General features: G+C 49.9%; 1 protein-coding gene across 6 annotated transcripts in view; it reads left to right on the top strand.

The window, feature by feature from the left end:
* The window catches only part of PC (pyruvate carboxylase), a 229,481-nt gene extending 217,447 nt beyond the window's left edge, over positions 1-12,034 (top strand). For 3 of the 6 annotated variants that reach the window (XM_084823721.1, XM_084823722.1, XM_084823723.1), the window contains 7 exons: positions 938-1,178; positions 2,196-2,445; positions 7,249-7,493; positions 8,185-8,364; positions 8,685-8,930; positions 9,614-9,754; positions 10,558-12,034. In XM_084823721.1, the coding sequence (XP_084679847.1) occupies positions 938-1,178; positions 2,196-2,445; positions 7,249-7,493; positions 8,185-8,364; positions 8,685-8,930; positions 9,614-9,754; positions 10,558-10,806 (1,552 nt within the window). In that variant the 3' untranslated portion in view covers positions 10,807-12,034. Of the gene's footprint in view, positions 1-937; positions 1,179-2,195; positions 2,446-7,248; positions 7,494-8,184; positions 8,365-8,684; positions 8,931-9,613; positions 9,755-10,133; positions 10,241-10,557 lie in introns of all 6 variants that reach the window. The other 3 variants (XM_084823725.1, XM_084823720.1, XR_014786242.1) reach the window with 2 other exon arrangements.
* Positions 12,035-13,392: the final 1,358 nt, after the last annotated feature.

The following is a 13,392-nucleotide window of genomic DNA, read 5'->3' as shown; positions in this document are numbered from 1 at the left end:
ACATATCAAATGAAAATATAAATGTAGCAATATAAGAAAACAGAAACAATTGCCAGTAGCCATAGTGTTCACAGATAAATACACAATAGAAATATCAAGACATGTAATATCAAATAAAACAGCAGAGATAAACTAACCTAAGCCAACAGCTAAACAGGAGAGAGAATAAAGTGTGGCAGAAATATAAACACCATTCCCTACAAGGATAAATAAACCCCCTTAGGCACAATTAGCCTACAAACAGTGGTTGGCAGCCACACCTCTCCCCCAGGGCAGCCTCGCGCACCCGCCCCCTTTCACAGTGGAGGCACTGTCACCTGGGGAGGCAACGCCTGACAGTCCTCCTTCAAGCCCGACATCACACTCCAAGTTCAGACATCACTCGGTCTCTCTCTGCCAAACCCTCTTCCAGCACTGGCCTTTAGTTTATTGGTGCTTTTTTTCTTTGATGTTATGTGTATTGGGCTTCATCAGGCTCCCAGGCGAGGCAGGCAGAGATGCTCAGCGCCCACCAGGCACCACACACTTCATTTTGCTTTTCCTTCCTTGAAATCCTTAACAACATTCCGTGGACATGGGTGGTTCCTGTGTCTTGGACTGTTATCTGTCCAGCCCCATAAGACTGAGCTCCTTCAGCCACATTGTCTTAGTTACTGTGGGGGAGAGGCTGAAACTGAGCTTTGCAAATTCATCTACAACGTCGCTGACCCTCAGAAGGAACGCGCTTCCTTCTCATCGACACAGGCTCCTCTGCCTGGACCTGACTCTCACTTGCCATGGGTGGCCAGGAGGGCAGCAGTTTGCAGGCCTGCTCAAACCCCTCATTCCTTAAGCCGGGGAAGCTGGCTGTGGCTCCGTCTCCTTCTGGGGGCGCTAGAGTTCTCCTGTGCCTCCCATGACCCTGCCACCTCTGCAGTCCTGCATCTTACTTCTTCAGGTTCTGCGAAGTGGCCAAGGAGAACGGCATGGACATCTTCAGAGTCTTTGACTCCCTCAACTACCTTCCCAACATGCTGCTGGGGATGGAGGCTGCTGGGCAGGCCGGAGGCGTGGTGGAGGCAGCCATCTCCTATACGGGGGATGTTGCTGACCCTAGCCGGACGAAGTACACGCTGGATTATTACATCAGCCTGGCCGAGGAGCTGGTCAAAGCTGGGACCCATATCTTGGCCATCAAGGTAAAAGGAAGCTTGGGTCTGGGTCGGGGAATCAGCCACATTCTGGGTGGGGGGTATATAGGTTTCCCCCCCAAGGGAACCTTGTGCCTCCACACGCTGTACACTCTTGCGCAAGTGCGTGGCAGGAAATGGTTTTAATTCCTCCTCACGCAGACCACAGAATATTGTCTTTGATTTTTTCCAATTGCTACTGGCAATCAGGGAACAGGCAAGAGAGCTACAAAGAAGAAATATGAGGGAGATGCTTGAATCCCTTGGTGTGGCTGCCCAAGGAAGTCGGTGAGACAAAAGGAGGAGAGAAGAGAGGAGGGAGGAGAAGGAGCAGGGGAGACAGAGACCAAGGAACAGGAGCCCCTGGTCTGGAAAGGTCTGGACCGCACGTGACTGCGGGCCCAACTCCCCTCTCTCCTGTAGCTCCGTATTGGTTCCTGCTGCATCCATCGTTTCCTTTGTGTCTCCTCACTCCACTTCCCTTTTGCCCCCTCCTCCTGCCAACACCTCCTCCCCTAGCCAGCCCCTGCCCCTGCCCCTGCCCCTGCCCCTGCCCTGACCTTCCTCCCTTCCCCACATTTCCCCAGCTGTTGTCTCTCTACAAGAATCTTGCTTCTGTCTGCAAACCATGCAAACATGTCCCACCCGCAACCCCGACAGAAACACAAGCAGGACCACTTTGCGCGGAGAAGCGTTCACAAAATCCCAAATTTGTGAACGCATCAAAAATGCATATTTCTTTTAATGTGTGCACTTTGAAATGTGCATTACAAAAAAAAGCATTTCGATGTGTTTTGACTAAAGTCAATGGGGGGGAAGTGCACACTTTGGAAAAATACACCCAGAAATGTGCCTTTTTGCCTTTCAAAAGAAAGAGCCTTAAAAACAGGTTGAAAATGGGAGAAAGACGAACGACGGTTCAAAGTGATTTTTGGAGCGCTTGGGTGAGCGCGAACGTCGCCGGCTCTCCCATCGCCGCTGTGTGCCTGTGCCCCCCTCAACCCCCCCCCCCACGTTCTCTTCCAGGACATGGCTGGTGTCCTGAAGCCACAGGCCTCCTCTCTGCTCGTGGGAGCGCTGCGCCAACACTTCCCCGGCATCCCCTTGCACGTCCACACCCACGACACCTCCGGGGCTGGCGTGGCCTCCATGCTGGCTTGTGCCGCCGCCGGGGCCGACATCGTGGACGTCGCGGTAGATGCCATGTCTGGAATGACCTCGCAGCCAAGCATGGGCGCCATGGTGGCTTGCACCCGCGGAACTGAGCACGACACAGGTGCGGAACCCATCTTGCCCTCTGGGGGGTCCAGAGATCGGGGGGGGAAGGGGCGGGTCCTCGGAGTCTGGGGTTCCTTTGATCCCACATAGTGGGGATGAGGGGAAGTGTGGGAGGTGGGTGCCTCAGCTGTAGGAAAAGAAAGAGAAGGTGCAGCGCAGTGGCTAAAAGTTGTGGCCTGCCCCACAAATGAGGAAGAATGGGGTCGTAGAGTCCTGAGGTTATGAATGCTCTTCCTGTACAAAATCCCCCGCAAATTAAAAACATCAACCCAGCACATCAGAGAGAAAGGTTCTAGCTCACTCTTTTCCTGCTGGGCTACTTTTTTACCTGGAGGACAGGGGGCATTCCAAAATACGATCCCTCTCTTGCCATCTGCATGAGTCATCTGCTGCGTACTTAGTCCAGGCCAGAGCTTTTGGCAAGTTGCTGTCAGCCTCTTCAGCCTCCCCGACAACCGTAACATGGGGAACAATAATACTGATCTCTCTTACAACAAGATAATTTTAACAACAACAACAAGGGTTAGAGCTGCTAATTTCAAAAATTAGTAGCCTGCAAAACATGTTTTTAAAATATTTATTTATTTAAAAGACTTTTATCTCCTGCCCTTCAGCCTAAAAGACCACCAAGATGGCTTACAACAACCATTATAATCTATTTCAACATAAAACAAGAACGTAGTAATTTAAACGGATACTGAAGCCCCCCAAACAGAACCAGACTAAAAACAGAGTAGCGGGTACAAAATGCAGTTTGACGTGAAGTCCTGGTGCAATAAACATTTTCTCCCACTGTCTAAAGTCCAGATGACCCTTGTCTAGGGAGGGAGGGAACCCCACAGTCCGGGTGGCACCACGGAGAAATCTCTGTGGCACATCCCAGCCAAACACACCTCAGAAACCAATGGGAGCAGGGTCTCAGAAGATAACCTCAGGATAACCAGCACCTTGAATTAGGCCTGGAAGTGAACTGGAAGCCAGAGCAGATGGCATGGGACTAGAATAATGTGTTCCAGAAAGCAAACTCCAGAGATCAGTCTGGCTGCTGCATTGTGTACCAGCTGAACTTTTGAACACCTTTCAAAAAGAGCCCCAGTAGTCCAGTCTGGATGTGACCAAGACATGAGCGCCAGTGGCCAGATCCACCTGATCCAGGAAAGGGTGCAGCCACAGCTGTGCAAAAGCACCCCTAGCTACAGTCAGCACCAGAGCTTCCAGGAGAAGCCTCCAGACTGCAAGCCAGATCCTTCCAAACACTCCATGTGCCTGATTCTGGATTTGATTTTCTAGCTAGTCTGGTCATTTGTGGCATTAAAGAAAAAGGAACACATTTTTGTAAAAAGTCATATCAATTTGCCTTACCTTGGAGTCAGACTGTTGGCCAATCAAGCCCAGTATGGTCTGCTGTGAGTGGCAGCTGCTCTCCAGGCAGAGGGATTTCCCCAGCTCAGCAACAGGATCTCCCTTTAACTGGAAATGGAAGCTTCTGCCTGCAAACCAGAAAGTGTTCCGCCACTCTCGCTTGTCACCACTCCTGTGTCCTGTGTGGTGTTCTGGAGGCCACGCTTAATGCACCCCTGAAGAGCGGTTGTTCACAGGTCTGTCTTAGAATGCCAAGTCCCCCCTTGTGGGAGGAGTTTTCAGACCCCCGAGCGCCCAATCCTATGCATGTTTAGACAAAAAAGTCCTACAGCCCCTACAACATGGCTGGCTGGGGAATGCTGGAAATTATAGGACTTTTTACTGGCTAAACATACAAAGGGTTGTGCCTTAAGTTACCCAACTAACTAAGCAATCTGAACTCTTCTGAGGAAGGAAGTGCAGTGGTCTTTTTTTCCTTTTCCTTTTTGGGGTCGGTCTGACAGAAAATACTTACACTGAAAAGCTTGAGAGATGGAAAGTCCTTATAAATACTTCTAAAACAAAATCACAACAACGTTGCTATGATAAAAGATTCTATGAGAGCACTGACGAATACAGTGGTAGTAGTGGGAACACGCAGAAACGTTTGAAAAGTTTTCTGAGGATTCTTAAAGAGTATGTCTTCAATCAAAATTCTTACCCAGCTGATCTTAATGTTTGGCCCATGAAGGAGGAGAGAAGATCGAGAGAATCACAGAATCATAGAATCATAGAATAGTAGGGTTAGAAGGGGCCTACAAGGCCATCGAGTTCAACCCCCCGCTCAATGCAGGAATCCAAGTCAGAGCATCCCTGACAAATGGCTGTCCAGCCTCGTCTTGAAGGCCTCCAGTGTGGGAGAGCCCACCACCTCCCCAGGTAATTGGTTCCATTGTCGTATTGCTCTAACAGTCAGGAAGTTTCTCCTGATGTTCAGCCGGAATCTGGCTTCCTGTAACTTGAGCCCATTATTCCTTGTCCTGCACTCTGGGATGATCAAGAAGAGATCCTGGCCTTCTTCTCTGTGACAACCTTTCAAGTACTTGAAGAGTGCTATCATATCTCCCCTCAGTCTTCTCTTCTCAAGGCTAAACATGCCCAGTTCTTTCAATCTCTCTTCATAGGGCTTTGTTTCCAGTCCCCTGATCATCTTTGTTGCCCTCCTCTGAACCCTCTCCAGTTTGTCTGCATCCTTCTTCAAGTGTGGTGCCCAGAACTGGACACAGTACTCCAGATGAGGCCTAACCAGTGCTGAGTACAGGGGAACTAGTACTTCCCAGGATTTGGAAGCTGTGCTTCTATTAATGCAGCCCAAAAGAGCATTGGCCTTTTTTGCAGCCACATCACATTATGAAGGTGGCAAGGAGCTGATTATAAAGATTCCTAAAGCTTTTGTGGACTGACTCTAATATTTACACAGTTTTTCTCATGAGCTTTGCAAGAAACCACTAAATAGAAAAGAATCTTTGATCAATACTCTTTAACAATAGATGACTTGAATTTGCAAAATTCCAAGCCATGACCAAGGAAAAATAGTTTCCTACTTTTTGTCAGCATTTTCCAAACAAGTTTCTCCTAAGTTGACTTGAGTTTCCTTTCTTTGACCCCCAATGTCTGGGAGAGTTTTCAGTATTAACTGCTTTGAACTCCAAAATATTTCCACTCCTTTCCATTCATTTTAGCATCATGAGAAAAAAACTACAGGGTTTTCAAATAGCTACCCAGCTCTTCAACTGAACTCTTCCTCATCTGAGCCGTTCTTTACAATAAGAGATAGGGATATGGCTGGTGTGAAGGTCTATTTTTAATTGTAACTGACTTCAGAATATGGAGTTGACAGAAAAATAGCTAGCTAAAAAAACAAGTTGAAAAAGGCAAAGACCAACTAGGTTACATAAATGAATGCATCTTTTAAAAAGGGTGTAAATATAACCTGTATTTTCATGTTTCCTCCTAAATATCTCTTGGGAAAGCAAATTTAGTCATGAGGCAAAAATTGTCAGGGAGTCTGTATGGAGTGCAGAAACCTTACAAAGTTCAGGAAGGCACAGCCTGACTCCTTGGTTCAGTCTCTAACTTTGGAAATGCAAGCAGGTAGAGAGAGGGGGCTGGAAGCCCCCATGTATGGGCTGTATATTCTAGGCTTGAGACATACTTTGGGCATTGCAGAGGACGTTTCTTGCCACAAATCCTCCTGCAAATCATTATTCAAACTTTTTCTTCAGCATTCCCAGGGATGGCTGCTGAAGTATGGATGATGGTTGATTTGAGGAAAAGTTGGTGTGTGAACTTTATTCAGTCTCCTAATAATTCCACATTATTAACTGAGAACAAATCAACAAAACTTCATTTTTTAAGAATCTCTCGAAACCAAAATTGAGAAGTTTAAAAATTTAGACAGCATTTTATGCCATTCCTAATTCTGTAGAGAATTGTATTTGGGCTGAGGTCTATTCTCAGCTCTAGCAGCGTGGAGAGTAATGGCTAGTGGTTGTCAGGAAAGCAAGCTGAACAGTAGCCTGTGCTCAGCTCTTAGGGGCGTGGTATTTCTGCACCTAGGAAAAAAGAAACCAAATGCACAGTTACAAGATGGGGGATACGTGGCTCCACAACACTACAAGCGAGAAGGATCTTGGAATTGTTGTCGATCACAAGCTGAATATGAGCCAACAATGTGACGTGGCTGCAAAAAAGGCCAATGCTCTTTTGGGCTGCATTAATAGAAGCATAGCTTCCAAATCCCAGGAAGTACTAGTTCCCCTCTACTCAGCACTGATTAGGCCTCATCTGGAGTACTGTGTCCAGTTCTGGGCACCACACTTGAAGAAGGATGCAGACCAACTGGAGAGGGTTCAGAGGAGGGCAACAAAGATGATCAGGAGACTGGAAACAAAGCCCTATGAAGAGAGACTGAAAGAACTGGGCACGTTTAGCCTTGAGAAGAGAAGACTGAGGGGAGATATGATAGCGCTCTTCAAGTACTTGAAAGGTTGACCCAGAGAGGAAGGCCAGGATCTCTTCTTGATCATCCCAGAGCGCAGGACACGGAATAATGGGCTCAAGTTACAGGAAGCCAGATTCCGGCTGAACATCAGGAAAAACTTCCTGACGGTTAGAGCAATACGACAGTGGAATCCATGACCTAGAGAGGTAGTGGGCTCCCCCACACTGGAGGTGTTCAAGATGAGGCTGGACAACCATCTGTCAGGGATGCTCTGACTTGGATTCCTGCATTGAGCAGGGGGTTGGACTCGATGGCCTTGTAGGCCCCTTCCAACCCTACTATTCTATGATTCTATGAACCCCTTTCTAAAGCAAGGCGGGGCGAGGGCTCCAAGTTTCTGCCCTTTGCATGGAGCTCACAGGAAGGAATCTCCCCCGCCCCACTGTCCCTTGACAGGTATCCAAATGGAGAAAGTTTTTGACTACAGTGAATACTGGGAGATGGCTCGTGGCCTGTATGCGTCCTTTGACTGCACAGCCACCATGAAATCTGGCAACGCTGATGTCTATGAGAACGAAATCCCTGGGGGTCAGTATACCAACCTGCACTTCCAGGCCCACAGCATGGGACTAGGGAACAAGTTTAAGGAGGTGAAGAAGGCCTATGTGGAAGCTAACAAACTTCTTGGTGACCTCATCAAGGTAAGAATGCTGAATCCTAATTCTGCCCCTTCTGGCCCCCTCCTTCCAGTTGCCTCCTGTTTCACCCACAGGAAGGAGGGAGAGATGGACACTTTCTGTAGCTCCTAATGGCTTCAGAGGGAACCTTCCCTTTAAAGGGCCACGAATGGTGGTTCAAAGACAACTCAGTTACATTAAGGGATCTTAATACCTTGAAGATAACACTGCCAACTGGAAAAGAGTCTATTTGCATATCCTTTCCATGGGAGCCTGTGGATAGTGACTTTTCTTGCCATTAGCAGTCTGTGTATTCATTATACATGATGTAGCACTTCAATCCAATTAATCAGAGCTTCCCAGCTCTTCTGTCCTCAACAATAACCCACGAGGCAAGGTCAGCTAGAGTGTCAGCACCGCAGATAGCTCCGACCACACAACATGCTCCAAGGTTGACTTGGAAAGTCTCAAAGTCTCTTCATCCAGATTACCTTTCCTAGGCAGTACAGCTGGGGTGGGGCATTTTCCTTCCCACTGTGACACACGAGATGTTGCGGTTTAAACGATGGGGATGAAAATCTCAGAAAGGCTGATGAGGAATAAGAGCCTTTCCCTCCCTGGGGAGAATGGGGGGGCTGGGGGCTCCCCATGGCTGATGCTAGGGAGTCCGCTTCCTCTTTCCTTTTCTCCTCCCCCCACTGCCTGCTGCCTTCAGGTGACACCCTCTTCCAAGATTGTGGGCGACCTGGCGCAGTTCATGGTTCAGAACAACCTGACACGGGCGGACGTGGAGGCCCAGGCAGACGAGCTCTCCTTCCCGCTCTCCGTGGTGGAGTTCCTGCAAGGCTACATTGGCATCCCCTATGGGGGCTTCCCAGAGCCCTTCCGTTCCAAGGTGGGTTCTTTGGAGCAGTGGGTTCCTTGGAACCCCTCTCCATCCATAGCAGGGGTTCTTTTCTTAGAGGGAGTTACTGGCTGGTCAGGAAAAGCCTGATAAGGTAGACTTCATCCTTGAAGAGGGGAGGCCAGCACCTGTTTCCTAGCAAGCAGGAGGCAAGCTTAGCGGTCACTGCCCCCGTTGTGTGCGCACACAGCGGGGGCGGGGCACTCTGCACAGTCTCCATGACAACAGAAATTCCCTAGGTCATGGTTTTCCAGCTCCTAGACAAGACCTTTGCCATCAGGGACATGAGCTGACTTCTTTGCCCTCCCCAGGTGCTGAAAGACTTGCCCCGTATTGAGGGCCGCCCAGGGGCTTCCCTGCCCTCCATGGACTTTGTGAAGTTGGAGCAGGAGCTGTGTGAAGAGCATGAAGAGATCACCCCGGAGGATGTCCTCTCTGCCGCCATGTATCCCAAGGTCTTCAACGACTTCAAGGACTTCACAGCCACCTTTGGGCCCGTCGAATGTCTCAACACACGTCTCTTCCTGGAGGGACCCAAGATAGCGGAAGAGTTTGAGGTGACATGTAGGGTTGGGGAGACAGTCCCCCAAATCCTCTTGCCAGGAGGCAAAGGGGCAAGGGATGTGGGTCCTGAGAGCTTCTCTGAAATGCAGTTGAGCCCTCTGGCTAAAAGAGGCTCGGCACACTGGTTTAGAGTCTCCTTTCAGCCACAGGCATGCATGAAGAAGACTTGCTTTCTAACACCATCGTTGGGAGAATGAAGTGTTGGAGAGAGCCCCTAGCTCATAGTGGAGCACCTCCTTTGCATGTAGAAGGCCCCAGATCCAGTCCCAGATCCATCTCCAGTTTCAAAAGGATGTCTGGGGAAGACCTGTCCGCTCCTGGCTTTGGAGATTGACTCCAAAGTCAAAGGAGTGGGTCCAGTGGTCCGACTCTGTGTAAGGCACCTTCCCATATGAAGCTGGGATCAGGTTGCCTGGAGCTTCCCATCCAGCCCTCCAATTCGTTAACCCAGAGGCATCGTGTTTTGTGCTTGTCCACAGGCTCAGAGCTTCCCCCACTGCTCCAAGGACCAGTCATCCCAAAGAGCAGCGTTCCCAGCAACAGCTCTGTGCTTCTGGGGCCACCACCCATCTCTGGGTTAGGGGCTTCGTCCTACCTTATGATGCCCAGCCTAGGTAGACCTCCAGGCCAAAGGAACTTGCAGGCTGCTAACTTCTCCCCCTCCCCCCACATGCAGGTGGAACTGGAACGCGGCAAGACCCTCCACATCAAAGCCTTGGCACTGGGAGACTTAAACCGGGCCGGCCAGAGGGAAGTCTTCTTTGAACTTAATGGGCAGCTGCGCTCCATCCTAGTCAAGGACACAAAAGCCATGAAGGTAACGATGGAGCAGCCTAGACATCAGTGAGTCAGGGTTGGGGGTGGAGAAGCTGATGCTGAGACAGATTGTAGAGGCTTTCAGAGCAGGGTGTGCAATTCAGTCCTATCATTCGGCAGGGTTAATTTATTGTATTTTTGTATCTGTTTGTTTTGCTTGATCTTTCCATAAGTTAGCCATTTCCTTCTTCAAAACTCAAAACCAACAATACAAATATTATAAATAACCAGATTCATCAGCATTACAATGCAGTAGCAGAGGTGGAATGAGCAGGGACTTAACATACAGTTCTTACTCATAAAGAGTGTTTAATGATGTTGATGAGGATGATGACATTGCGCTATTGTTTCCCTTTTTGGTTTAACACCTTGTCATCTAGTCCAGCATCTAATCCTGCATCCTATTTCCAACAATGATCCCTGCCTGGTATCTTCAGGAATCCCATAAGGAGAGCATAAAAGGAAACGGCCCCACTACATCTCAGGGGTATGGACATGGAGGCTCTATTCAATATCATTGCTAAAAGCTGTCAATACATTTCTTCTCCACGAACCTGTCTAGTCCATTTTTAAAAATGAGCCATGTTCAGAGGAATAACGACTAGCCCTCTGGGGATTGTACCACTTCAGGTCTGTGTGTGTGTGTGTGTGTCAGAGAGACGTGCTGCCCCTTATTCGTTAAGAAATGAACAGTAGCAAAATACCAAACTCCTTGCCCAAAGAAAATGGCGACATCTGCAAGAAGACGTCTAGTGCATGCTCTTAACATTTCATTTCCCCTCGTTGTCTTGGCTTCCTCTCCAGGAGATGCATTTCCACCCCAAAGCCCTGAAGGACGTCAAAGGCCAAGTTGGGGCCCCCATGCCTGGGAAGGTGATTGACATCAAAGTGCAGGAAGGGGCACCTATTGAGAAGGGGCAGCCACTCTGCGTCCTGAGCGCAATGAAGATGGAGACGGTGGTCAACTCACCCTTGACTGGAATAGTCAAGAAAATCCATGTCAAGCCAGATATGAGTTTGGAAGGAGACGACCTTATCCTGGAGATTGAATAGCCCTGCCGCCACCACCAGCAGCCGCAACAATCTAGACCAACCCCCCTCCCCAAGCCGTTGCTTCTTCCTCCTGTATGACCCACTCTGCCTCCCGTGGTGTCAACCACAGCCGGTTTAAATCCCTCCAAGTTTCATACCTTTTACTCACTAGGAGTTGTAAGGTTCCACCATCTTCCCCTGCCCCCCTCTTCTGCATTCTGAATTTTTCAGGAGGATCAGCTCTCAGAAACAAAAGGGGGTGGTCATTACACCTGCGGGTCCCAACTTACAGGACAGAGTAGGATGAGCCCAGTTTGCTTGTTCGCTTGTTTCTTAAAGTCGCTCTTATTCCTACATAAGGAAGGCAGAAGCAATTCCAGCCTTCCTTCAGCAGAGGGGAAAAGAGTTGGAGCACATGGGAAAGGACGCTTTCGTCCACTGCACGTGAGCCCCTTGACCCCTGCTGCTCCCCTTCCCAGCTCTGGTGGACCAGTCGAGCAGGAGAAGGGGTGAGGGAGAGCATGGGCTCCCTCCCACCTCCCTTTCCTGTTGCAGCCTTTTGTCGCTGCAGTCTCCTCTTCCACCCTGTGTGACTCCTTCCTTTTCTGTGGCAGATTCCCTTTTTTCTCCCCCGGGGTCATTCCCCAAACCCCTCTTGCAAGGGTAATCTCAGCTTCAGCATTGCCTTACTTTGCGGAGGAGGGAAGTCCTTCCTACCATCCTTCTTGCAAATTGTCGTCCTCTTCCCCATCCACTTCCTTCCATTTCAGTTGCCAAATCAGAGGCTTTCTCCCAAGCCGGATTGCAGGGCGGGACCTGTCTTGCCTGGGAGGGTGGGGGGGAGTGGAGCCTAAGTTCAAATCCTCCCTCCCCTGAGTGTGATGTATGAAGCAGTCTCAGCCAGCGGCACACGGCTGTCTCAGATTGTGCGTTGTTTACAGGGTTGTTCACCAAGGGCAGGGAGGGGGAAGGTACTGCGGTTCCCTCCTTCCGCCCATCGGTGAGGGAGCAAAATGAAATCACGGAGCAAAACTGTTTTCCTGTCACCATTGAGCTGGACCTAGTCCGAAGGAATACTACCATCTGAGGAATCATGGGTTTGTTTGATGAGACTTGCGGGTGAAATGTGAGGCCTACAGAAACTTCACTTAGAGCCCAGGAAAGAAATAAAAGGAAATCTCTCATAAAGACGACTCCTGCTTCGGTGTCCTTTGTTTTGGCTGTGTGGCGAGCACGTGTGTGGACACGTGCGCGCGAGCAAGGGCCTCTCCTCTCCATCTGGTCCTTAACAGTTCACCTGGGTTGCTCTTCACGATTTTGTTTCCTTCCCCCATATTGCAAGGTCAGAACCCCCATCCTGCAGTTCAGGAGCTCCTGCCCTGTTCCCCTCGCCTCTGCCGTCATGGGCCCCCCAGGCGAATACCATCCCTCCTGCCTTTCCGCTGAGAATCAGAGCTGGTTCTGAGTTCCAGTTGTCCCGTGCCCCATTTCCATGGGCTTATGAACTGGAAGGGGCAGCCGGAAGGGGCAGCCGGAAGGGGCAGCCGGAAGGGGCAGCCGGAGGGGGGATGGGCCAGTGTGCACGGCTGCAAGAGATGCTAGCTGGCGGCGCCTGTGTGCTCGACTGCCACCTCTTGGTGTACCAGAATTTAGCAGCTGGAGCTTTTCCAAATATGGACTGGTGAAGTGATGGGGGAAATTTCACCCGCTAAATTTTGGCTCCTCGGGCACAGTGATTAAAGTCGGCAGCCGTTGTTGCTGTGGAGATGTCCCTCTGGCAACTCCTCTGCTGAACTTGCGCTGCCTGTGCTTTGAACCCAGTGGCAGGGAACGTCCCGTCCAAAGGTCGTATGCAGCATATGGGGGGGGGGGGGGATTTGGCCTGTGGACCCCATCCGCGCCCTCCCAAGCAGCCATTGGGATTTTGGTGCCAGTGGAGGCTTTTTAAAATCTTCACTGCAGCACGGGGAGGGGCACTCATTGAGAGGGCTGTGCCCACCCCTTGAAAAACCATCCACCCCACACAAGAGCTAGGCTTTTAAAAACGGACACGTTTAAAAGCCTAATTGCCATGCTGCAGGGGGCATTTTCCCAGGAGGGGGGCGAACCCCTCCCCCGGTGCTGCAACCCCCTTCAAATATAGCCCCCCCCGGCAGTTGGACCTTTAAGAAGCCTCCATTGGCACTGGTGGGGGCATTCAGTGATGCACTGATGCCAGGAGAGGGCAGTGAGAGGGAAGGAGAATGCGTGGGGGGGGAGAGCGCGCCTGGTTCTATCCACTCAGTTTTTGATGGAGGACTGTGGCCAAAAAAGGTTGCCCTCCCTTGCTTCAACCACTTCCCTCCCACACCTGACAGTCTGCTTCACCAAAATGGACAATTGTCAACTTTGAAGGAATCTTCTTATTAATACAATCAGGTATTCTTAAGCTAGTATTGTCTTTTCAAATTGAATTTTCAGAGAATTAAGTGAGGGGCACACCCTGTTTTGCCTGTGCTGGGCTGTGTGTGTGTGTGTGTGTGTGTGTGTATACGTAATTCTAGGTTTATAAAAAATGCTGGTTTGTTTTGGTGTGTGTTTTGCCTGGGTTTTGATTGTGTGTATGTG

Source organism: Heloderma suspectum, chromosome 17 (genome assembly GCF_057233095.1).
Source record: "Heloderma suspectum isolate Gila_16-S chromosome 17, 16-S_ref, whole genome shotgun sequence".
Lineage (NCBI taxonomy): Eukaryota > Metazoa > Chordata > Lepidosauria > Squamata > Helodermatidae > Heloderma > Heloderma suspectum.
This window is presented reverse-complemented; position numbering and strand designations above follow the sequence as displayed.